At 39.7% G+C, this 26,864-nt stretch overlaps 1 protein-coding gene across 2 annotated transcripts in view; it reads left to right on the forward strand.

Moving 5' to 3' along the window:
- Positions 1–26,864, forward strand: part of LOC109070898 (cellular tumor antigen p53-like) — an 82,362-nt gene that overhangs the window by 49,150 nt on the left and 6,348 nt on the right. For both annotated transcript variants that reach the window (XM_042760852.1, XM_042760853.1), the window contains exon 6: positions 4,353–4,465. In XM_042760852.1, coding sequence (XP_042616786.1) covers positions 4,353–4,465 — 113 coding nt within the window. The remainder of the gene's footprint in view (positions 1–4,352; positions 4,466–26,864) is intronic.

The raw sequence follows: 26,864 nt of genomic DNA on the forward strand, positions 1-26,864 counted from the left end.
GCTCTGAAGCGCCGGCCAGATGGCAAAAGTTCAAAAAGGGGGTAACTTGGATGAGAGGGATCCAGAGTGATTTTCTGAGCCCTTTTCCTCACTCTGGATGTATACAGTTCTTGAAGGGTGGGCAGGGGAGCACCAATAATTCTTTCAGCAGTCCGAACCATTCTCTGTAGTCTTCTGATGTCTGATTTTGTAGCTGAACCAAACCAGACAGTTATTGAAGTGCACAGGACAGACTCAATGACGGCTGAGTAGAACTGTTTCATCAGCTCCTGTGGCAGGTTAAACTTCCCTCAGCTGGCGAAGGAAGTACAACCTTTGTTGGGCCTTTTTAACAATGGAGTCAATGTGATTGTCCCACTTCAGGTCCTGAGAGATGGTGGTTCCCAGGAATCTGAATGACTCCACTGCAGCCACAGTGCTGTTCATGATGGTGAGTGGGGGGAGTGCAGGGGGCTTTCTCCTGAAGCCCACAATCATCTCCACTGTTTTGAGAGTGTTCAGCTCCAGGTTGTTAAGACTGCACCAGACAGCCAGCTGCTCAGCCTCTTGTCTGTAAGCAGACTCGTCACCGTCCTGGATGAGACCGATGACCGTAGTGTCATATGCAAACTTCAGGAGCTTGACAGAGGGGTCTTTGGCGGTGCAGTCGTTGGTGTAGAGGGAGAAGAGCAGTGGGGAGAGAACACACCTCTGAGGGGCACCAGTGTTGGTGGAGCGGCTGTTTGACATGAATTTCCCCAGTCTCACTAGCTGTTGCCTATCTGTCAGAAAGCTGGTGATCCACTGACAGATAGAGCTAGGAACAGAGAGCTGGGTCAGTTTGATCTGGAGGGCTGTTGGGATGATGGTGTTGAAAGCCGAACTAAAGTCCACAAACAGGATCCTCACATAAGTCCCTGCTTTGTCCAGATGTTGCATGATGAAGTGCAATCCCATGTTGATTGCATCATCCACGGACCTGTTTGCTCGGTAAGCAAACTGCAGGGGGTCCAGTAAGGGTCCAGTGATGTTCTTCAGATAAGCCAGAACCAGTTTTTCAAATGACTTCATGACGACAGACGTTAGAGCCACAGGTCTGTAGTCGTTAAGTCCTGTTATCTTGGGTTTCTTTGGAACGGGGATGATGGTGGAGCGTTTGAAGCAGGAAGGCACTTCACACAACTCCAGAGATCTGTTGAAGATCTGTGAAAAGATGGGGGCCAATTGGTCAGCACAGGTTCTCAGACAGGCTGGTGTAACACCATCTGGGCCTAGTGCTTTTCTTCTTTTGTTCTTCCTGAAGACCTGGTGCACATAGTTTTCACTGATTTGAAGAGGAGGAGGGGGGGAGAGGGGTATTGATGGAGGTGTTAACGGTTTTGTAGAGAGATGATCAGAATGGATGTGGGGTGTTTCAAATCTACAGTAAAACTCATTCAGGTCGTTAGCAAGTCGTGGATTAGCCTCAGTGCAGGGGGATGGTCTCTTGTAGTTGGTAATGGCTCTCAGTCCTTTCCATACTGAAGTTGAGTCGTTGGAAGTAAAGTGGTCTTCCAACTTTTTAGAGTAGGTCCTTTTAGCCACTCTAATCTCTTTGTTCAGTGTGTTTCTGGCCTGATTATACAAGACTCTGTCCCCATTTCTGTAGGCATCCTCTTTGGCCTGACGAAGATGTCTGAGTTTTGCTGTAAACCATGGCTTATCGTTATTGAATGTTAATTAAGTCCTGGTAGGAATACATATATCCTCACGGTCTCTGTGAGTTCGTCCAGATCGGTGGTAGCAGCTTCAAAAACACTCCAATCAGTGAGGTCAAAAACAAGCTTGTAAATCCTGCTCTGTTTCGTTGGTCCATCTCTTTACAGTCTTTACTACAGGTTTAGCAGATTTAAGTTTCTGCCTGTAGGTTGGTATAAGATGAACCAGACAGTGATCAGACAGTCCCAAAGCTGCTCGTGGAACAGAGTGATATGCATCCTTTATTGTGGTGTAACAGTGATCCAATATATTACTGTCTCTTGTGGGACATGTAACATGCTGTCTGTATTTGGGCAGTTCATGGGAGAGATTGACTTTATTAAAGTCCCCAAGAATGATTAAAACAGAGTCCGGGTGTTGTTGTTCTGTCTCTGTGATCTGGTCAGCGAGTTTCTGTAAAGCCAGACTTACGTGCGGTTGCGGAGGGATGTAAACACTCACCAGAATGAACGAGTGAAACTCCCGTGGCGAATAGAACGGCTTGGAGTTGACAAAAAGCAGTTCTAGATCTGAACGGCACATCTTCTTTAACACAGTTACATCTGTGCACCACCGTTCATTGATATAAAAGCATGTCCCGCCGCCGCGCGATTTCCCCGTTGATTCTGCGTCTTGGTCCGCTCTGAACAGCTGAAAGCCCGGCAGATGGAGCGCGCCGTCCGGTATGGCGTCATTAAGCCAGGTTTCCGTGAAACACAGAGCAGCAGAGTGTGATAAATCCTTATTTGTCCGGGAGAGCAGAAGGAGTTCGTCCGTTTTGTTGGGTAGAGAGCGGAGATTTGCCAGATGGATGCTAGGCAACGAAATCCGCGCTTCCTGAGTCTAACGAGCGCACCAGCTCGCTTTCCCCGTCTGCGCTTCTTGAAGCGTTTGATCTGCGCCGCTGCTCCACCAACAACAACGTTCAGTAAAACGTCCGAATAATTGAAATCCGGTAAAAGATTTTGTGGTGTGTTCTGCCGAATGTTCAGCAGTTCATCCCTGGTGAAACTGATCGTGTTTGACAAACAAAAATCAGGAAAAACGAACAAAAACAGTACAAACACTGGAGAGCCAAGCACTGAAGCAGCCGTCTGTGGCGCCATCCAGGTACTAATGCGTTCCGTGTAAGCTCAATAAAAAAAAGAATGTTGTTTGCTGGTTTTACAGCTGCAAAAAAGACAATTATACAGAACAAATCAATTAGGCCAAACCTAGTACTACTGGTGTTTGGCAGTGTTTTTTTCTTGAAAATACATATAAAATATATATAAAAGGGTTAACTTTTTTTTTTTTCCTTCTCTGTCATTGGAATAAGTTGATTGTCTGTTGTTGTTTTTGCGTTCTATCCTGAATGGATGTTATGATATTATTTGTTATGTAAAATACAAATAAAAAGTTGATCAGAAAAAAAAAGGGAGAATATTGCACCTGAAATAACCATTTACCGGATCATCAAGAACTTCAAGGAGAGAGGTTTGACTGCAGTGAAGTGAGTGTCCAGCAAGTGCCAGGGCCATCTCCTCCTCTGAGGAGCCAGCTACGGAATCGTGTCACCACCAGTGGACAGCTTTCTCAGGAATGGCAGCAAAGAAGCCACTTCTCTCCAAGAAAAATGTCAAGGACAGACTGAAATTCTGTAAGATGTACAGGGATTGGACAGCAATTTTATGTGTTGATCCGTGCATTTTCCAGCATGATGGAGCACCATTTCACAAAGCAAGAGTGATAAAGAAGTGGCTCGAAGAACATTACATTGAAATTTTGGATCTGTGGCCAAGCAACTACCCGGATCTCAATCCCATAGAGAACCTGTGGTCAATCCTCAAAAGATGAGTGGACAAGCAGAAGCCCACAAATTGTGATCAACTCCGAGAACTAATAAGGCAAGAATTGATCACCAGCACTCAGGATTTGGTCCAGAAGCTAATATCCAGCATGCCAGAGCGAATTGCAGAGGTTATGAAGAAAGGGTCATCACTGTGAACATTGACTCGTATATTTTTTTTTTTTTGCCAATAAAAGCCTTTAAAACTTATAATGTGCTTATAATTGTTTTTCATTAAACAAAACAAAAAAAAATCAAAAAAAAAAATAATCTAAAAATACTGAAACAGAAAACTTTGCAAAACACAAAATTTATGTCACTGCCAAAACTTTTTGGCCGTGACTGTATATGTAAACAGAGAAGTGTTTCCAATTCTATATATATATATATATATATATATATATATATATATATATATATATATATATATATATATATAGCTATATAGCCATGGCCTTTTTTTTTCTTATTTATTTGATTAGGTTTGGGGTTTATTTTAAAATGTCAATTTAGTTTTGCTATTTGACACATTTCTGTTTCACAAAGAAATGTGCAGCATTTTGTCCTAGCAACAATAAAAGGACACCATTTTATTTATTATATTCAAAGTCTTGAATCTAATTTTGTTTAAAAAAATTGTGAGAAAATTGTATTGTGAAATCAGTATCGTGAATTGAGTGAATGGTTACATCCCTACTTTCTGGTTTCTATTCAGTCTTGTGCAGAGCCGAGATGAACGATGGCATCGTCTATCGGCCCAACCCTATTAATCATTTTGTCTATATTGTTTGGCCTCGTCTTTTCTTAGGTGTTTCCCACCGTAGCCATCTCATCCGTGTGGAGGGCAGTCAGAGAGTCCAGTATCATGAGGATCCAAACACCAAGAGGCATAGTGTGACGCTGCCTTACGAGTCCCCACAGGTACCCCAGATTGTAGCACACTGTTCACCAATTCTTATCTATTGGCTTTTTGGTCTTGTTACATCAAACATAGAAGAAGAGATTAATTTTGCGTGTTTATTTTATACATAAAAATATAGGCATTATTAAATTACAGTCTCTTAAAATACTTGATTTTTTATATATTAATTTTGTTATGGTTTTCTAATAAATCCAAAAAAATGTAAAGAAAAAAGTTTTACATAAAAAATATTTTCCTACAATCTGTAAAAAAAAAAAAAAAAAAAAAAAAAAAATACTGAAAATAATTGTTAAATGCAAAAAAAAAAAAAAATTAATAAAAAAAAAAAATGGTTATTCCAGAGTTTGGGCGCTAAATAGGAGAAGGATCTGCAGTTGACTTAGATATTCTAGGTATTATCAAGTTGCCAGAGTTTTGAGAACGCAGCGGACATGGAGGACTATAATGTAACGAGCTCGTTCCAATACTGAGGTGCTAAACCATTCAGGGCTTTATAAGTAATAAGCAAGATTTTAAAATCTATATGATGTTTGATAGTTAGCCAGTGCAGTGTTGACAGGACCGGGCTAATATGATCATACTTCCTGGTTCCAATAAGAACTCTAGCTGCTGCATTTTGGACTAGCTGGAGTTTGTTTACTAAGCGTGCAGAACAACCACCCAATAGAGCATTACAATAATCTAACCTTGAGGTCATAAACGCATGGATTAACATTTCTGCATTTAACATTGTGAGCATAGGTCGTAATTTAGATATATTTTTGAGATGGAAAAAATCATACCATATTCAAGCCCTTTATACAATACAGATTGTCAAAGCAGCTTTACAGCGTCAAACAGGAGAATAGTTTGTCAATAATGCAAGAGGACAATAACAAAGTCAATTTTTCAGTTAAAGTCAGTTCATTGATGATTCAGTGATGTCATCATCCAGTTCAGCTTTCTTCCAATAGTGTCAGTGCAATCAAGACAACAGTATTGCCAGAAATTAAGTGTCTGCAACTAAGCAAGCTAAAGGCGAAAGTGGCAACCAAAACTCCGTTGGTGACAAAAAATGGAGAAAAAAACCTTGGGAGAAACCAGGCTCAGTTGGGGAGCCAGTTCCACTCTGGCCAGACAAAACCAGCACTGTGGTGTTTAATTCCAGCCTGCAACACAGGTCAGATTGTGCAGAGGACTTGTCTGGTTCCCTTGGTCTTGTCCCGATGGCCGTCTACGGTGTGTGCATAATTATTAGGCACATTGATATTCTGATCATATTTTTTTTTCCAAGCACATTTGACCAATTCCAAAACATATCGGTCTTAACTACTATTTGGTATTAATTTACTTTTTTTTTATTTTTATCATTTTTAAGTGATATGTAATTGTCCATGAAGACTGGAAGTGGAAAAACTCCTTATATTCAGGTGTGCATAATTATTAGGTATGTTTTGTTTTACAGATAAAATTAAGCATAAAAGAGATTTAACTCAGACTAAGTGTAAACAATTATTAAATGCCCATGAGAAGGATGCAATACTAGAATTTGCAAATTAAGGCATGACCATTGGACAGCGAAATGCTCATTGGGTCAGCAGGGTCAGAAAAAACAGGTGGAGAAGAAAAGAGACATGTTAACTGCAAAATAATTACGAATTAAGGAGAAGAACTAGATGTGAAATCATCAGGAAGCATTTAGTCTCCAGCGTCACCATATTTCAAAATTACAACCTACCTGGAGTCTCCAGAAATGGAATCTGTCAGCTTCTCAGAGACTTTGCTAAGATAAAGAATCCTGAAACATGACCTCCACTTAATAAGAATCACATGCTGATGTGTTGTGAAATACATGAAGGCTGACTTTTTGTAGTCTTTATGGACAGATAAATTGAGAGTGACTCTTTAAAGACTAGCATCACATCCTCTTGTACCCCTTTTTTAAGAATTTATCTTCCAGAATCTGGCAGTGAGTTTTGGGAGATAATTTTTAGTCCATCTCCTATCCTGAAATGTCTGTCTTGCTTGTAAAAATGGTACAAGAGGATGTGATGTTGGTCCTTCAAGAGTCACTTGAAAGAGGAGATCACGTGACCCGCTGACAGAGATGGCAGCTTGAGTCTGAAGCTCCCTGACCTGGTGTCGATAAACCATTCGTTTAAGTTATATTCTCGGCACAACTTTTTTTATATTTATTTCCTTATTCGTTTACTTTTCTATGATGGCTAAACGACAACTTCTGCCGTCCTCTCCGGAGAAAAATGACAGAAAGAGCCTGTTAATGAGGCGCTGGGTGCCATGGTGGCTGATGAGCTAAAGCTACAGTTCGGCATCGTTCGGGAAATTTTCAAGGAGGAATTTCAACCGATCGCCGAAAGAATTGGATCGCTGGAGAAAGAGATGAGACTGATCAGTAATAATTTTGACAATATCCAGACAGCTGTTCGGAAAGTTAAGCAAGACTCTGCCAAAGTTAAAGCCCATGTTGCAGGTTAACCACCACTGTCGATTAATGGGTACATAAATCACTCAAGATATGTATATCATTTTAAAAATGTCTCAAAAATGTTTTTTACGTTTTTAGTTTTTTACGTTTTTGGTATTAACGTTTTTTTTTTTTTTTTTTTTTTTTTTTTTTTTTTTTTAATTTTGAGTATGTTTACAGAATGCAAAAATAAAATAAAATTAACAATTAAACATAAGACAGCAACCGGATGTCGTGATAAAAAAATAAAAACATTCAGATTACACAGTTTCTAATGCCATTTTATAAGCTATCCATTTTTCCCATTTTCCTTTAAATTCTGCTTCTTCCAATCTTAGAATAAAAGTCATTCTTTCCATGGTGAATATTTCCTGCACAATGTCTATCCACTGAGTATGACTGGGTGGCTCAGGTTTGAGCCATCTTCTTGTTATCGCTTTCCTCACTGCCGACAATAAAATCTTAACCAAATATTGATCCTCTTTCTTTACATTGGACAAAAGACCCAGATACATTGTTGTAAAAGTTAAAGGTACAGAATACTTCAGTACTTTGCAAAAAGTAAGATGGACAGAAGTCCAGAAAGGTCTTATCTCTATGCAGTCCCAGAAAACATGCGTGTGGTTAGCACCAACAGTGCCACATTTCCTCCAACACATTTGTTGGGTGGACAGTTGTTTACCTTTAATAGATGGCGTGATTAAAAAATCGAATGAATTTTTTCCAATTGAATTCTCTCCATTTTTGTGAATTTGTAGATGTCTGTGACATCTCACAGATTTTATACCATTCATCATTTGAGATTGTGACAACTGCTTCTTTTTCCCACTTTTCTTTGACATACAGAGTTGTGTTTTTCTGACAGGACATTAAGCTACTGTACAGCTTTGAAACGATTTTGCGCATTTTCTGTTGATATGCACCACACAAAGTCTCTAAAACCGCATTAGGTTCATTTCTGTCCTTAATTTCTTTATTATAGTATTCTCTTAGTTGCAGGTATCGGAAGAAGTCTCGATTATCTAGACTAAATTTGTCTTTCAGATATTGAAAACTTATTTCCCCATTATTAATTAAATTACAAAAGGCTGTAACCCCTTTATTGATCCAATATTTGAAATTTGAGTCATGCATTCCTGGCTTGAAGTCTTTGTCATGAGCTACCCATCTTAGTATTTTTCTTTCTTTATTCAATTTTAATTGTCTTGCTACATTATACCAAATTTCCATTGTGAATTGTGCAATTGGGCCAAGAAATTCTATTAATTCGGTTGGAATATGGTCCTCTCCCACAAGTGTCTGAACATTATATCCAGGGATGCATGTCTCAATCTCTTTCCATTTGGCAAAATAACTAGGGTCACACCAGCAACACAAGTAACGCAATTGAGCTGCGTAAAAATACAATTTTAAAATTAGGAAGGGCCATGCCCCCCTTATCTTTCTGCAGCTGTAGTGTTGAATACCTAACTCTGGGCCTCTTCCCATCCCATATAAACTTCGATAACAGCTTATCCCATTCTGTAAATTGTTTTGACTGTATGCTTACCGGGAGGGATTGAAATAAGTAAAGTAGCCTAGGGAGGATGTTCATTTTTATCACATTTATTCTATCACTTAAGTCGAACGGGTAAGTAGACCATCTCTGGATATCTGATTTAATACTTTCGTTTATTGGATTGTAGTTAAAATTATATAGTAGTGAAGGATCTTTAGACAGAAATACTCCGAGGTATTTAATTTTGTTGGTGCTCCATTTTATATCGTATGAGCGTGCAGTTTCATTTGAGGGTGAATGATTAAACAGTAATATTTGGGTTTTGGAAATATTCAACTTATATCCCGCATACACATTATACTTTCCCAGAAGATCCATCAGTATGGGAAGTGATATGTTAATATCTTCTAGAAATAACAATATATCATCCGCAAATAATCCAACCTTTTGTTCTCTTTCATTGATCATAATCCCCTTTAAATCATCTTTCTCCCGAATCGCTTGAGCCAGTGGCTCGATGTATAAAGCAAAAAGGGTGGGACTTAAACCGCAGCCCTGCCTACAGCCTCTACGGAGTTCAAACCGATCTGTCAAAGATCCATTCACTTTAATTCTTGCAGTTGGCTTATCATAAATTGCTCTAATACACTGAATAGACTCGTTAGTAAGGCCAAATTTCTCCAACGTTAGATATAAGAAATCCCAGTTTACTCGATCGAAGGCCTTTTCTGCATCGAGGCTGATCAAGGATGCTTTAAGCTTATTGCTGGAAATATTGTGAATCACTTGAAGACTTCTTTATTTTATTTTTTTATTTATCTTTATTTTCTTTGGGAATCAGCGTAATAATTGCTTCCTTCCATGAGGGAGGGATCTTGCCTTCTTTATGGATATAGTTTAAAGCTTCAAGAAGAATCGGCTTCAATTCTTCTTTAAATGTCTTATACCACTCACCGGGGAAACCGTCACTACCTGGGGCTTTATTTGCCTTTAGTCTACTTATTGCTTTATCTAGTTCTTTGGATGTAATTTCTGCTAATATTCTCTTATTTTGTATTTCTCCTATACTAGGAAGGTCTAATTTGTCTAGAAACGCTCTGATCGACTCTTTGTTAGGAGTGCCTTCTGGTGAATATAATTTGCTGTAGTATTGATAAAAAGTGTTTTCTATTTCTTTTGGCTCAGTTTGAAGCTTTTGCGAGATAGGATCTTTAATTTTCAGAATTGTTGAGTCCGCTTGTTGTTTGCGTAATTTTCTAGCGAGCAACTTTGTAGATTTTGGGCCTAGTTCATAATATGCTTGTTTTGTCTATCTAGCTTTTTTCTCTACTTCCTCATCTAAATAATTTTCAAGTTGCATTTTCAATTTTTTGAATTTCTTTTTGAGTGTCCTGATCTTTTTTCAAAATGAATTTTTCCTCTTTATCCTTTAAGTCTTTAATTAATCTTTTATATGCTTCAGTCCTAGTTTTCTTAATGTTTGTTGCCTTGGCTATTAGGTTTTCCTCGTAAGGCAGCTTTTAGCGAGTCCCATAATATTGATGGATCCACCTCCCCATTGTCATTCTCTTCTATAAATGTTTTAATGTCCTGTTTGACAGATCCAACTACTGACTGGTTGTTAAGAAGGCCCACATTTAATCGCCATACATTATTTTTGGGGTTATTCTCCATGTTAAGAGTTAAATAGATTGCGCTGTGGTCTGAAACATCAGTGACTCCGATCTTACATTCAGTTACCCGGTAGAAGTCCTCCTGTCTCATTATAAAATAGTCTATTCTTGAATGAACCAAGTGAGGTACTGAATAATGTGTATAGTCCCTCATAGTTGGGTGGAGCTTCCTCCACACATCCACCATACCAGTTTCCTCCAACATAATATTAAGTAATTTTGTAAGATTTCTTTTACTTCTGTTTTTACTTGTGGTATCTAATTTCAAATTTAAGACTGAATTCCAGTCCCCTCCACATACACAGATCCCTTCCGCTTCTACTGTGAGTGTATCAAATAATTCTTTATAAAATGTTGTTTCGCTTTCAGGTGGTGCGTAGATGTTAACCAATGTCATAAGATTATTATTGATTTTACCCTTTGCTAAAATATATCGACCCTCCTTATCCTTTACTTCTTTGAGAATGTCAAACTTTATTTTTTTGGTTACAAGTATTGCAACTCCCCTCCTATGACTTTGTGAATATGAGCTATAAAATATGTTGTAACCAAATTTAGTAAGTTTTTCATGCTCCAAAGCTCCTAAATGTGTTTTGCTGTAGCAAGATGATGTGCATATCGTCTTTCCTTATCTTATTCATCACCCTTGCCCGCTTGACTGGATTACCTAATCCATTGACATTTAATGACATTATTTTAAGCTTTTGACTGTGCATCATGAATGTAAGGTGGTTCAGATTGGTTGCTTGTCTTATAACCATCAACTTCGACCATGAACATTGTAAATAAAAACAGAAACAGAACTGAACTTAAAATAACAAAACCAATAGACTGAAAAAGGCTTCCAAGGCAGGGTATTCGTAATTCCCCCATTTTCGCCAAACTAAGGTAAGGGGGAAAGCCTCCCTCTGAGAGAGGACCCCCTCCCAGAACCAGTGTATAAATCAACAAGAGCTTTTCCACTAATTCTACCTTAGGTGTTTTAGCCCCTTCAAGTCAGGTTATTTGAATCAAAAAAAAAGGATGACAATACTAGTGTTTACATCATTAACAGACAATGTCCAAATGCAACTAAACACACAGCTCTTTGGATCATAGCTAGTACCTATTTACCCCGTCTTTGTTTTCTCAGTTCAAGTATTGATCTTCCGTTGGAATTCCTGTAGCCGCTCCCGTGCTCTCTTGGCTGTCTCCCTCTCTCCACGCTGATGCACGCGTTGCCATGACGATGTTTGGTCCAGTTAGCATTATCCACACCGATGTGGCCCCCAGGTAGAAGACCCCGGCGATGCAGTTCTCTTTCGGCTTCCTCAGCGCAGTTGTAGGTCTGTTGGCCGCTCTCCCAATGGATACGCATGCGGGTGTATGGTGTCTGGAAGCGGATACCGTTCTCTTTCAAAACAAGCTTAACCTTTTTATAAGCTTTACGTTGCTGGATCACGTCTGTTGTGTAGTCGTGGTCAAAAGAGAGAGTTTTATCCCCAAGCTGAATCTTCTTTTTCCAGGCGTTTCTGAGAACCGCGTCTTTGACTCTGTACTGAAGAAAGTTAACAACTATTGATCTCGGGGGTGTGTCGGAGGACGGTTTCGGGCCGAGTGAGCGGTGTGCGCGTTGTATTTGGGCATCAGTCCCTTCTTCAATAAGTTTTTCGCTCACCAACAGCTTCTCCACAAATTGAATCACAGAGGAACCTTCTATTTCCTCGCGTACCCCGTATATTCTGAGGTTGTTTCGCCTCCCCCTTGATTCCAAATCGTCAACTTTTCCAAGCAGTGCCCTTTGCTCTTTTAGTGTCTCTTGGAGCACTTCATTTGCTGCTGCCGACCAACTTTCCAGTTCTTCAATACGCGCCGCCTCCTCCTCGAGTTTATTGTCATGCTCTTGTAGGGAAAACGTCGTAGAAGCTAATTGTTGGTTAATCTGTTGTCTGAATTCTGACAGTTCCTCTTTCACTTCTCTCTTTACATCTTCTTTAAACGCTGTTAGATCGGCAGTTAGCTGAGTTCGAAGGTTGCTTATTTGATCGCTTATATCTTTCAAACTTGGTTGAGAAGTCGAGTCACTGCTGTGTGCGTTTATGTTAGCATTGTTAGCATCAAGTGTATTCGCTCCATCTCCTTTGCGTCCCTCTTGTTCTGCTTTTCCAGTCATCTTTTGGTTTCTTGTTTTAGCACCCCCGCTCATATTCCGAGTCTTTTACCACAACTTAGAAAATATTCGCTGAATTTAAGGGGTTTTAATCGACTGACTTTACGGAGCTCTCATTTCACACGTCCATCTTGTTCCGTCGCATACCGGAAGCCCCATTAACGTTTTTTTTTACGCAATTCGGTGATGACGTCACATTGGGGAGAAGTGGAGGAAATGTAGCCTCAGCCTAGTATGATGCGCGTTCCAGGCAACCCATAACCCGTGTTTTTCCAACCTTAAACCCATGAAAGTGCACTGGAACGGCAGTCAAACCCGTGACTTCCCACCCGTGAACTCGTACTAGATCGATGTACTCCGAGTTCCGATGTCACACAGGACGCGAAACAACAATGACAGCCCCTACGGATAATACTGCCTACGGACGCAGTGTTTATGCAAGTGGTACACGTTGAAAAAACGATTTTAGGACAATGTAACGTTGCGATAAAAACTGAGATGAGGAAGAGGTGGCAAGAGCCAACATGTATGATGGCCCGCAGCCCTATAATTTCAAACCAGCCAGACGTGAGAGGGCACGATGACCAATTAAATGCATTGATGGCCGACAAAGCCAATTAAATGCATGGTCCAAGGAGAATGAGTGGAGAGTTGGTGAAGTGTCCTGGTGAGTTGCTATCATTTAGCAATGCAGCAATGAACACTGGAGCTAGTCTACGAGCAGCAGTGCACAATAACGACACACATATAAATATATATATATATATATTTTTTTTACTGTCATTGGATAGCACCGAGTGAAAAATAAATGTTTTCTTTATATCTAGTGGCAGTGATCATGACGTTAGTTCAGATAAGTACCAGTAACCTTTGTCATAGTGTCGTACTGGTGAACTTTGTCTTTGTCATCTAGAAATAGAAGGCATCATGCTAGCTATATGGGCATTTCTAAGTGTTTATCTCTTCCTCCGGTGAAAATGTTGTTGCAAACGTAGCCGCGTGTCTGTCGCTATGTTTGGCTGGTGCTTGTGTGGAAACTGCGTTGGAAAGCTGGTGCTGTAGGGAAGTGAGTGCGTTTAGTCGCTGTTGGTCGATATCTATCTATCGGTCTGTCTGTCTGTCTGTCTGTCTGTCTGTCTGTCTGTCTATCTATCTATCTATATCTATGTATTTATCTATAATCTGCACTATCTGAATACTCTCGTCTACTACTCGTCTCTCTAGTCACTCTGAATGCTCTCAAGGCGGGCTTTGGTAAATTCTCTCCCCGATGTGACGTAATGCAATGCATTGTGGGGGAAAGGAGAATCGTTGCAAACCGCTGTAAGATAGTACCTACTTTTTCGTATTTTATTCCATTTTGTGATACCCAACAACATAAAATACAATGGATGACAGTTTAATTGTTCATTACCAACAAGCAAATTGCACACATTCGTTGAAAAATTAACCATGCAACACGGCCTTTAAGCTAACCTTTGATACACTTCAAGACAAAATGGCGAGATTAGAAGATAAAAGCCGTCAATGTAACATTCGTCTTGTCGGCCTTGCAGAAGGGGAAGAAGGCAGCGATGCTTTAGGATTCATGCAAGCTCAGTTACCACGGTGGATCCCGTCACTTAAAAACAGACAGATCGAAATCGACAGGACGCATCGGATATATACTGGTGACAGCAACAGAAAGAGCCCGTGTACTCTAATCTTAAAACTGCTTCGCTTCCAGGACAGGAACGCTATCCTCAAAGGAGCTCGGGCGGCGGGTCAAATAATACACAAGGGCAGCTCGCTTCTCTTCTTTCCCGACTACAGCAACCAAACAGCCATGAAAAGACATGAGATGATTCAGTCTAGGAAAAGACTCGGGATTTCTTCCTTCATGATATATCCCGCCACGATCAAGGTGACGCATCGCGGATCAACCTCTCATCTCCAAACGCCGGCTGACGTGGAAGCTTTTGCTGACCAGCAACAGGCACTTGCTGTGCCTCTGCCTTTACGTGACAGCACGCCAGTGGAAATGTTAACGGATTACAGTGAGCTGTCTCCAGGAGAAGATGTAGACTGATATCACTACTATGCTGAGCACTACTTTAGTGTACTGTGACACCTAGTTGGTCTTGGGACTCGGGTGATCCTCTGTTATGTTGGCCACGTATCCAGACGAGGTTGTTGTGATGGCAGGTAGGAGAGTTTGTTCTCACTCTCCACTTACTGCCTTTGTTCCGTTCTTGTTGTTCCTCCCTTATAGTTTCAGATGCCACGAACTATCCTTATAAGTCCACTAATTCTTGTTTCTTAATTAGTAAAATGTACAGTAATTCAATTGAATTATGGCTCTTAATATAATGTCTTGGAATGTCAACGGTTTATGCTCCCAACGAATATGATTTGAATGAATATTTTATCAACAGCTCGTCAGCATTTTACTAAGTTTGAAAGACTATCACCTTGTCATAGGAGGCGACTTCAATGCTGTGCAAAATCCCTTACTTGATAGATCTCAAATATCACATTCGGATCAGACCTTTTCAAAATTATTAAAGGATTTTATTAAACAGGTCAACGTGTGTGACATATGGTGATTGAGGAATGAGGCTGTCAAAGACTATACCTTTTTCTCAGCTCGCCATAAATCCTTCTCTTGCATTGACTACCTGCTCATATCACCAGCTTTCATTACGTTTGTTGAAATCGCTGATATTTTACCCCTTCTTCTTTCAGACCATTCTCCAGTTACATTGTATCTTCTCCCATTTTCTATTTCCTCCGGAAACTAACGTCGGAGATTTAATACATCTCTACTTCTTGACCAAGATTTCTTATCACAATTGCGCACCTCCTTGGTAGAGTTTATTGAACTGAATAAGGGTTCGACAAATAACCCTCAAGTGCTATGGGAGGTAACAAAGTGTTTTATTAGAGGGAAATGCATTGCTTTCTCCTCATTTCATCAGAGGTCTAGAAATGGCCGTAGAATTGAATTGGAGAGACAAGTCTAGGTGGTGGAACAGGATCTCAAAAATACTCATTGTCAACAAAAAGAAAAATAATTAAATGCTCTTAAATCAGAGTTAAAAGAGTTACTCTTGCACAGAGCCCACTTTATTATGCACTGCACAAAACAGTCTTACTACTTTAATGGGGAGAGACCGAGTAAATTATTAGAGCAATGGATTAAACAGATGGAATCCAGAGCAAATATACATGCTATAAAGAAGGATGGCATCTTATACACTCAAACCAAAGATATAAATCAGATTTTTAAATCTTACTATGAACAATTATACACTTCTAATTCTTCCTCTAGTTATTAACAAAATTTATATTTTCTTCAGCAGTTTCCCCTCTCCAAATTTGATGAACAACATTTAGAGATACTAAATGGCCAACTGTCATTAGATGAACTGAAAATGGCTTTAGACTAAGAACAAAGCTCCAGGTAGTGACAGAATTCCTCCTGAACTAATTTCTGCTATCTGGGATATAGTTTTGCCACTTATTCTTGCCTCTTTTAATTTCGCGATTGAAAATGGAACCCTTCACAGGGACCAAAATACAGCTCTCATAACCCTTTTACTCAAGAAAGGCAAAGACCCCTTAGAATGCGCCAGTTATCGGCCCATTAGTTTAATAACTACAGATGCAAAACTCTTTGCTAAAACTTTAGCCCTTAGACTAAGTAAGTGTATAGATAAAGTCATAAACTATGACCAGTCTGGTTTTCTCAAAGATCGATTTGCCTCCGATAACATCAGGCGACTTCTACATATTATACATAGGTCCAGTTCCTATCCGGCCTCCTCCGCGGTCATTTCATTGGACGCGGAGAAGGCCTTTGATAGGATAGAATGGAGTTTTCTTTGGGCGGTTCTTGATCATGTAGGGGCTGGACAGGGATTTATTCAAATGGTTAAAACGCTTTACAATTGCTGTTCAGCACAGGTTCTTACAGGCTCCTTAGCATCTTCCTCTTTTGCTCTTGGCCGGGGCACCCGTCAAGGATGCCCATTATCCCCCTTGCTTTTTACTTTATCAGTGGAACCATTAGCACAAGCAGTACGACAAACTTTATCTATACAACCAATTATCTGCGTAAATACCTCACACAAAATTTCTCTCTATGCTGATGATATTTTGCTCTTTGTTTCCAATATTTCGGTGTCCGTTCCTGAATGCCTAAACCTTTTTAACATATTTGGTAGTCTTTCAGGTTACAAAATAAATTGGAATAAATCTGCTCTAATGCCTCTGAATGAGGCAGCTAGACAAGAATCTAAAAGTTTACCTACCTTAGTCAAACAGTTTACATATTTGGGCATTACTATATCTTCCTCATTTCATCTTATTTCTAATTGTAGTTATAAATCTCTCCTGAATAAGATCAAGGAAGACTTAGATAGATGGTCCCCCTTATGTTTAGCTCTTCACGCAAGAATATCTACAGTTAAAATGAATGTGCTCCCCAGGGTTAATTTTTTATTCTCCATGTTGCCTCTTCCTCCGCCTGAAAATTCTTTCAAGGAGCTTAATACAGCCATTTCTAGATTTATATGGATGAAGAAAAAACCCAGAATCAGACTTAAGACGATGCAGCATAAGAAACTAGATGGAGGTCTGTCTTTACCTAATTTTGAATTATATAATTTATCCTTTCAAATAAGAGGAATCAGAACCTGGGTTAACTCAGATTCTACGGTTCCATGGCGAGTTCTGGAAGCGAATATTATCCATCCGGTTCGATTACAAGATATCTCCCCTTTTCAGGTATTTCAAAATCTTTAAAGAAAACTTGCGGACCAATTATTGAATATTTACTTGATGTATGGAAAAAGGTGGAGAAAATTACGGGTGGACCTTTCTTATATACTAAGACAACTCCATTATGGCATAATAACCGTTTATGCACCGGCAACAAACCCTTTGTTTTTAAAACCTGGTCTGATGCTGGTGTTCATACTTTGAATGACATTTATTGTGATAATGGCCTCAAATCGTTTCAGGACTTAAGTGTAGAATTTTTTTTACCTGGATTCTCTTTCTTTCTATATTTAAGACTGAGGTCAGCTTTAAAGGCCTACGGCGTTCCTTGGGCCACCAATGTGCTTACTCATCCTCTGTGGGAATGGTTGAACATTGATACTCCTTCTAGTGGTTTAGTTTCTAAGATTTATAATTCCATTCTCATACTACAGTATACCTTTATTCCAGCTATCCACTCCTGGGAAAGGGAAGGGCTTGTTCAACCTGACTGGGATGTGGTATGGGCCAGATGTTTTACCGCTTCTAAAAATCTTGCACATCAGATGATACATTATAAATGTATTAATAGAGCCTATTTCACTCTTAGTGTACTATATAAGATAAAGGTTAGAGCTGATCCTCACTGCCATTTATGTAATAAATCCACAGTAGGCTCTTACCTGCGTATGTTTTGGGAATGCCCGGTGGTGGTTCCTTTTTGGAAAACTGTATGTTCCGTTCTTTCAGATTTCATGCATTTACATGTACCTCAAGATCCCCAACTTTTTCTATTGTTAGATGATTCCAGTCTCCAGTTGAGTGTTTATCAGCAAAGACTTTATCAGCTGCAAGTACTGCTGCCAAAAAGACTATTTTGAAATTATGGATAGAACCATCCACTTCCATAACTTTCACTTGGCTATCATACTTCAGAGACATTGCCTTACTGGAAGGTACCACTGCCAGGATCAACGGCGCAAAGGACAACACTATTCGGAGTTGGACAAATGTTGCTGAGATGTTGCTAGATAGGATGAAAAGTTGACATGCCTACTATGCTTCACTGATTTTTTTTTTTATAGCACTTTTATTTTTCTTCCTCTTTCTCTGTATAGGTGGACGGCTTCATGGCATCTGTTTGTACATAGTTCTTTTGAACCTTGACTTGTGACTTATTTCTGAAAGTGAAATTAATCTGAATAAAAATGTTGATCACAAAAAAATCACTTGAAAGAAAAAAACCTGCCTAATAATTATGCACAGCTGGATTTTTTTTACTTACAGCCTTCATGGACAATTACATAATCACTTCATAAATGATCAAATGCAAAATTAATAGTTAAGATTGATGTGGTTTGGAATTGGTAAAATGCGATTGGAAAAAAATATGATCAAAAAATCGACATGCCTAATAATTATGCACACACTGTAGTTGACAAGGTCTTCGCAGGGGATCTGTCTCTGGGGCTCATCTAGTTGACATGTCTCCGCTGACATTCAGGGCTTTAGAGGTCATCTCTAGGCCCTGATCCATCATCTGGTCTAGATATGAACTGGATCGGAGTGGCTACGGTGACCATTTGGTCTGGAAACTGATTTAATCTGGGTGGCTATGCTGACCTCGGAATAAGAATAAAACAGACTAATATTAGCATAGATGCCATTCTTCTTATGATGTAATAAGTACATCAGGCGTATGGGAAGTGTTCCTGGTTCCAGTCGACCTAATTATTGCAGCCTAACAATCCTTTAATGGATTTGAATTATAGAAATGTGATAGTGTGTTTTGTGTATGTCAGGTTAAAGAGATGGGTCTTTAATCTAGATTTAAATTGATAGACTGTGTGTGCCTCCCGAACAATGCTAGGTAGATTGTTCCAGAGTTTGGGCGCTAAATAGGAAAAGGATCTGCCGCTTGCAGTTGATTTTTATTTTTATAAGTATTATCAAATGGCCAAAGTTTTGAGATTACAGTGGACGTGAAGGACTGTAATGTGACATGAGCTCACTCAAGTACTGAGGAGCTACATCATTAAGGGTAGGGATGCACCAAATGTTCAGCAACCAAAATTGCAATAATCAAAAAGACAGAATAAATTGTACTGAACAATGATGTGACGTGATCAAATAGAGGCGCGCACTAATGCAGCAAACCTGTCAGCAGTGTGAAAGTATTTAAGTGTCAGAGAAAGATGCTAAAATCATTATAAGCACAGAAAGCGAGAAACTGTTTAGTCCTGCATTGCATGTCTCCGATGAGAGAAAAGGGTGGCTGTTGCTGGTGACTGTATGATGATTGAAATCGTGAAATGGCCTCAAACAATTAACTGCAGAATATGTTTTCTAATACACACGAATTGCATGTATTCAAACAGCGCGGCACGAGTTCGAGGCACCAGGGTACAAAGCTAACCTTGTTAGCTTAGATGGAATAGGGTCTAACATACATGTTGTTGGTTTTGATGATTTGACATTTATATGATTTTTCCTCTGTTATAACAGAGAATGAGTGGATTTGTTCCTCGGGATCTATAGTGCACTGTCTGATGCAATACTAGCTAATGGCTACATGGTATCGATCTTGGAAGTAAAGAAGTTCAGAAAGTCATTACTGTTGTGCTGTTGGGAAATCTCTGTGCCTGTTGATGCTTTATTTTTCGTTAATTTAGATCTGTATTGAATAAATGCCTGGGGTTGCATTTGTTTTCTTCTAAAAGAGACAAAGTAAGCAGATCTAGCAGTTTTTATAGTTTTTCTATAGGTAGAAGTACTATCCATCCATGTAATAATACAAAATTCCTCTAGATTTGTTTTCTTCCAGCTGCACTCCATTTTCCGGGCTTCTCTCTTTAAGGCGTGTGTTCTTATTACACCATGGTGTCAGACTTTTTTCCTTGATCTTTTTTTAAGTGTATAGGTGCAACCGTATCTTAAGTGCTAGAAAATAGAATCCATAGTTTGTTACAACATCAAGTTTTTCTGAGAAATTGGATTTGCTGAGGAATTGAGAAGTCAGGAAGATTTACAAAGCAGCCTAGTGTTATAGAAGTGATGGTTCTACCATATTTGTAACAAGTAGTTGAGTTTGCAGCTTTAGCAATATGTATCATCAAGAAACATGGTGTTAGCTTTCACTGTTATGCTGATAATACTCATCTCTATATTTCTCCACGGCCCGATGACACATACTTAACCAACGGAATGCATAGTTAATTTAAAAAACTGGATGACTAGTAATTTCCTACTGCTAAATATTGAAAAACAGAGGTTTTAATTATTGGACACAAAACCTCCACATGTAATAACCTGAAACACTGTCTAAGACTTGATGGCTGCTCTGTTAATTCCACGTCATCAGTTAGGAACCTAGCTGTGCTATTTGATGGCAATCTTTCCTTTGAACACCATGTTTCTTGCATTTGTAAAACTGCATTTTTCCATCTTAAAAATATACCTGACCTCAAGGTTAGATTATCTTAATGCTATATTGGATGATTGCTCTGTGCGCTTAATAAACAAACTCCAGCTGGTCCAAAATGCAGCAGCTAGAGTTTTTACAAGAACCAGGAAGTCTGACCATATTAGCCCGATTCTGTCAACTCTGCAATGGGTACCTGTTGAACATCGAATACATTTTAAAATCTTGTGAATTACTTTTTAAAGCCCTAAATGGTTTAGCTCTTCAATACTTGAGCAAGCTCATGTTGCATTATTGCCCTTCATGTCCGCTGCGATCTCCAAACTCTGGCTCTGGCTTTGATAATACCTGGAATATCAAAATCAACTGCGGGGGACAGATCCTTTTCCTATTTAGCACCCAAACTCTGGAACAGTCTACCTAGCGCTGTTCAGGAGGCAGACATACTCTGTCAGTTTAAAGGGGTCCCATTATGCTTTTTCACTTTGTGAATTTTAGTCAGTGTGTAGTGTGTATGTTTGGGCATAAAAAAGATCTACAAAGTTACAAATCTCAAAGTCCTCTCCAAAGGGAAATATTTTGTTTTTAAAAAATTCCCTTCTCAAGAACTACAACGAACAGCTTGTATGGACTACAGCGTTGTTTTCCAGGGGTTTGGGGTGTCACAAAGCGGCCCATTAGAAAATCATTAAAATAATTCCCGCCTATGGAAATTTGACTGGTTGGGGGATGGGGAGGGGAGAGGTCGTGGTTAGAACGCTTGGTTGAGTGCATCAGACATGACAACGATGAAGAAGTGCTGCTGCAGAGTTAGTGCATCAGAGAAAATGAAGAAGAATTTACACTTCAATTATGGGACTATGGTATAAATAAATTCAACTGTATAACAGTTTCACTGCAGTTCATGTTATAATGTTATAATTAAAGAACAATTAACATAATGCATATTACTGTTGCACTTATCTGTACATAGTAAATGCACTTATTTTTAAGCGGTTGTTGACGTTGTATCTAAAAAAAAAAGTGTTTCCACTCTAATATGTCTTGCAGTATCTGTGCGTGCAAAGGTTCTGTGCGATCCTCTTGTTCAATATTCTCAGGGTTTGAATCCGGTTCAAATTGATATGGCAATATTGATTCCATCCTTAACTACACCGGAGCAGACGGAACTTGCTGCTTCGCCAATCACAACACACTGGGACAGCTAACCAGTCACAACACATTTTGTTTTTTTGAAGACGGGCCTTCATCAAACCTGGAACTAATCGAGCAATCGATTGTGCCAGACTGAGGAGAAAGGTATTTTAATAATGTAAATTGTGAAATATAAAGCGTTTTTCGAACCACCATGCATGAGAGCATGTTCTAGTACACCCCCAAAACAAAATCAAGACTTTGAAAAAGAGCATAATAAGACGCCTTTAAATCTAGATTAGACTCATCTCTTTAACCTGGCATACACATACTCTATCGCATTTCTACAATTCAAATCCATTAAAGAATTGTTCAGCTGCATTAATTAGGTCAACCAGAACCGGGAACACTTCCCATAACACTCGAAGTACTCGCTACATCGCAAGAAGAACTGTATCCAGTCTGTATCCAGATCAGATTTTCACCATAGCCACCCATATCCAGACCACATGGTGGACCAGCACCTAGAGATGAGCTCTACAGCAACTAGATGCGCCCCAGTCATAGATCCCCTGTGAAGACCTGTCACCTCGACAACCATCGGCACAAGACCATGAGGTCCAGACAAGTCCTCTGCACAATCTGCCCTGTGTTGCAGCTTGGAATTAAACCACACCATGCTGGTTTTGTCTAGCCAGAGGAGAACTGGCCCCCAACCGAGCCTGGTTTCTCTCAAGGTTTTTTCTCCATTTCTGTCACCGATAGAATTTTGGTTCCTTGCAAACGTCGCCATTGGCTTGAATAGTTGGGGACACTTGCACAGCACAATTGGAAGAGAGCTGAACTGGATGATGACATCACTGAATCATCAATGAACTGAATGTAGCTGAAAAAAAAAATGACTGTTATTGTTCTCTTGTATTCTTGACCAACTATTTTCCTGTGTGACACTGTAAAGCTGCTTTGACACAATCTGTATTGTATGAAGTGCTATACAAATAAAGGTGACCTTGACTTGACTTGACTTGACTATATGGAGAATACACAAGACTAGATAATGATCCGAGATATCAACACTTCTGCAGTATTTCAAAGCCATTAACCTCAATTCCACGTGACAGTATTAAATCTACAACGAATAGGCCCTGACACGTGTTTTCTGACCCCAATAGAGTTCAGAATGTCTATAAATGCTGATTCCAATGCATCTTTTTCATTATCAAAATGGATATTAAAATCACCAATAATGGAGTGTTTATCTGCAGCTAGTTCAATCTCAAAACAGTTCAGTGAACACAATTTAAACAAAGATTTTATTGTGCAAAAAAAACGCCAAATGAATTATAGGCTAGATCAGTGGTTCCCAACCTTTTTCAACTCGCGGCCCACACAACCAAACACATATGTTTGCGAGGCCCACTGCAAAAAAAAATAATTAACTGCCCCCGCTATTGTTGGGTTAATAATTTAGTACTCAGAAGCTAGATTGTTAACTGTATTTATTGAATGAACTAGGGCTGTGTGATATGGACAAAAAAAAACCTATCGCGGTTTCTTTGAGCAATTTTGCGATTTCGATTTTAATCACAATTTTGACACACACAGATATGCTTTACAATCATAAATCCATTCAGGATGAATTTGAAACATATTTCCAAAAGAAAACCAATTAGAGCTTTATCAAAAAGTTGTAACGTCTCTAGAACAGACATAAGTCAAAATAATCACTATAGTAAAGGTGTAACAAAATTTCTAGACTTATGGCAAAAAATAAATGAATAAATAAATCCTGTGTCCAGGGACTTTTTTTTCTTTTTTGCCATACATTGTTCATAGAGCTCATTAATTGTAGCGGTGCCTCAGGTGTTGAAATAGATTTGTTATACATTATACAGGTTCACACGTAGGCCTACTCTGTCTGCAGTGTGTATACAGAATGTGTATGCGGTGCAGAAGCAGCAGCGAGAGCGCATTAATGTAACGCAAAAGCACATTAAATTAATGCGCGAGCGCGAATCTGTCCGCACGCACGCACATTTCTTTTGCTCTGTCACAAAACCAGACGCGCTTGCTCAGATACACGCTGCTCTCACCCGGAGAGAGTGTGCGCACTTAAAACGTGTCTTCTCTCGCTCAAACTGTGTCCTGTGCACTCACAACTCTCTCTATGCTCATGTGCTAAATATTAATTCTTTTCGCACGTTTTTATTTCTAGCCTTTTACCGCGTGCAGTGTGAACACTCTGATCCGTTAACATGGGCTTGGAAAAAAGGCGCATCACATCTGTTCTCGCGCTAGGCGCGTTGCATTATGATTGGATCGGATAGCATACTGCGGGAGGTCAGGGCCGCGGAAAATCGTGCTATAAAGCGATTTAGAAATCGCGCACGCTCAAATCGTGATTTTATGACAATATCTATCGCACAGCCCTAGAATGAACTGGCAATGAACAGAAAATAACTCGGGCTTATTTAATTATATATATGAAATGATGTTATTATGTTATGACTTAGACATTTTTACATATATTAACAATATTATTATTTATTTTAATAGGAATTGGCGGCCCACCTTCAATACCATCGCGACCCACTAGGGGGCCGCGGCCCACAGGTTGAAAACCACTGGGCTAGATGTTTTACATGAGCTAAACGAAGCAAACAAAAATAGCAAGAAAATTCTAAATTTGAATAATAAATATTTTACAATAAAATTAAAATAGCCTAAAATAATAATTACATTTAATGTTTTAATCATCTGACATCTGCATCAATCCTTAGGCACAGGTATACTTCACATTCCGCGTTCCGTCTCGCTCACAGCCGTGTCCGCACAGCTTTTAAAGTATACTCAAGCGTGGATGGATGAGCTCAATATATGCACAGTATCACCTATTTGACTCTCTCAACATTCATCTTGTGCCTGTGCTGATGTACACGGACACTGATGATGATGCCGCCGCTGCAGATGTCATTGTCCATTGCAGTGTTTCATTGTAGACGTTGTCTGATGCTAATTTTGTAGGCATCGCCCAACCCTAATCTAGGATTGTGATCTGTGATCATATCATTTACAAAAAGTGCTTTCGTACAAAGGGATCTAATATTCATTAAGCCAAGATTTATCATTTGTTTATCCGTGTTGTATGTTTTTTTTTATTTGTTGAACATCAGTTAAATTGTTACCCTTAAATTGGTTTGGACTTTTTTGTGTTTGCTAGTTAGGGGAATAGACACAATCTCTATAGTATGATATCTAGGTGACAGAGTCTCTATGTGCTGAGAATTAACCGACTTCTGTGATGTGAGGTGGCTAGTAGATGGTCGATCTGTCTGCTTCCTGACTTGGGCCCCAGTTAGTCAAGTACAAACTCTAAAGGTGCATCCCAAATCGCGTACTTATTCAGTTGTGTGACGTTTTGTAGTATAAATAGTGTGAGCAGTGCATTCACACTGAAAATTCCATAAAATAAAAAGTGCGCTTTAAAATATCCGGATGGTGCACTTAAATGACCGAAAAAAAGTGCAGAATGTTGAACATTTCATGCACTCATATTGGGAGGGGCTATCAGACTCCGAATGACAAAATATCCTTCTACAAATCATACACTACATGGTTGAATACATAGTGCATAAGTACATAGTGTATTAGTGTATAGTGCATCATTTAGGATGCAGCTTAAGACTATATGCCTTATTTATAGAGAGAAGAGTGGTACCACCCCTGGAGGGATGAAGACCATCTCTTTTGAACAGGTCAGGTCTGCTCAAAAAATTTGTCCAGTTGTCTATGAAACTTATGTTATTCTGCACCACTTTGACATCCAGCCAATGAGTGACAACAGTCTGCTATGTATCTTGTCACCACGGTAAGCAGGTAGGGGACCGGAACATATTACAATCTTTAATGTTATTATTAGTGATTTCCGACTGACGAAGTTGAACATCATTAGTGCTGATGTGAATAACAATCATACTGAATTTTAGCATTAGTCAGCTCTTTTAAATTTGCCAAGATGTCAGGCGCTCTGGCTCCCGGTAAACATTGGACTGTGCTGGCACCAAGCATACACAGGCTTTGAGCCAAATTTGTAGAGGCCGCATGTGAAGCAGGCCCATGAAATCGCAGAGGAAAATCCCCAATCTGAATGACACTGCTAGCTGCTGAATTGTTAGTGAGCATTCTGGCATAAGCCTGGCCTGCATCTGGACAGAGTTGATAACTGTCCCCAGGAAGAAGGCTCACTGCCTGGGAGACAGAGAACTCATGGCTAAACTGATTTTTAGCCCAAGGTGCTCAAGGTGGTTGAAAAACAGTGATCTGTGAATGAGAAGTTCCTGCTCCTCTCTGGCTAACACAAGACAAATATCAAGGTAATTCATAATGCAAATTCCCATCTGCCTCTGAATGGAAAGAGCACCATGCACTTTGTAAAAGCCACCTCCTCGAATGTGAATCTCAAAAGGGGCTATCTGGATGTGATAGTAAGCATCTTTCAGATTTACCATTATGAACCAGTCCCCTGGGCATATATGCTTGAGGATCTGTTTCAAAGTCAACATCCTGAATGGGTGTTTCATCAGCACATGATTCAGGTGTCTGAGATTGAGGATGAACCTGAGATCAGGACGGTTCAGGGTCAATGTCACTCTTCCCTGGTGCTTAGAAAATGGCTAGCATTTAGCCGTCTAAGCACTGTTGGTGCCCAGGCTGAGACTTAGACTCAAGCTAGGCCGAAGACAGCACAGGCTTCACAAGCTGCTGGGAGGATGGAGCCTTCTGGTGACTTGAACCAGCCGCTGAGCTAGAACACTTTGGCAGGAAGTGACACATAGCCTGCAATGACTACTGTGCCTCTGTGAAGCGCTCAGCAAAAACATTCACAGCATGGCCTAATAATCCCATGTGGATAACAGGGAAGTAGAGGACTGTGACCTTGTCAGTGTCCTTGATCTCTGTTAAGTTCGACCAAAGGTGGCGCTCCAGCACCAGCAGGTTGGCCATGGCCTTGACAATTGCCAAAAGTACTACTTGTCTAAGTGGCTGCAGGCTGGCTCTTCTGGAGCCGACCATTCCAAGCCGAGTTCCTCCACGGCCTTAGTGAGAATGCGAATCAGCTCACAGTCAGCCCATGTTGTGTCTTTGGGAGGAAGGGTGCGAGGATCCTCTCTGGAACACGCCCACTCCTTTTCATTTGAAGCTGTCAGTGACACGAGACATGTTTCCATTATAAATTTGTACAAAACTTTTGTGATATTCTATAAATACCGATTGAAAAACTTGTGAAATGGTGTCGTTTCCATTAACCAATGTTTATGC

Source organism: Cyprinus carpio, chromosome A7 (genome assembly GCF_018340385.1).
Source record: "Cyprinus carpio isolate SPL01 chromosome A7, ASM1834038v1, whole genome shotgun sequence".
In the NCBI taxonomy this organism is placed as follows: domain Eukaryota; kingdom Metazoa; phylum Chordata; class Actinopteri; order Cypriniformes; family Cyprinidae; genus Cyprinus; species Cyprinus carpio.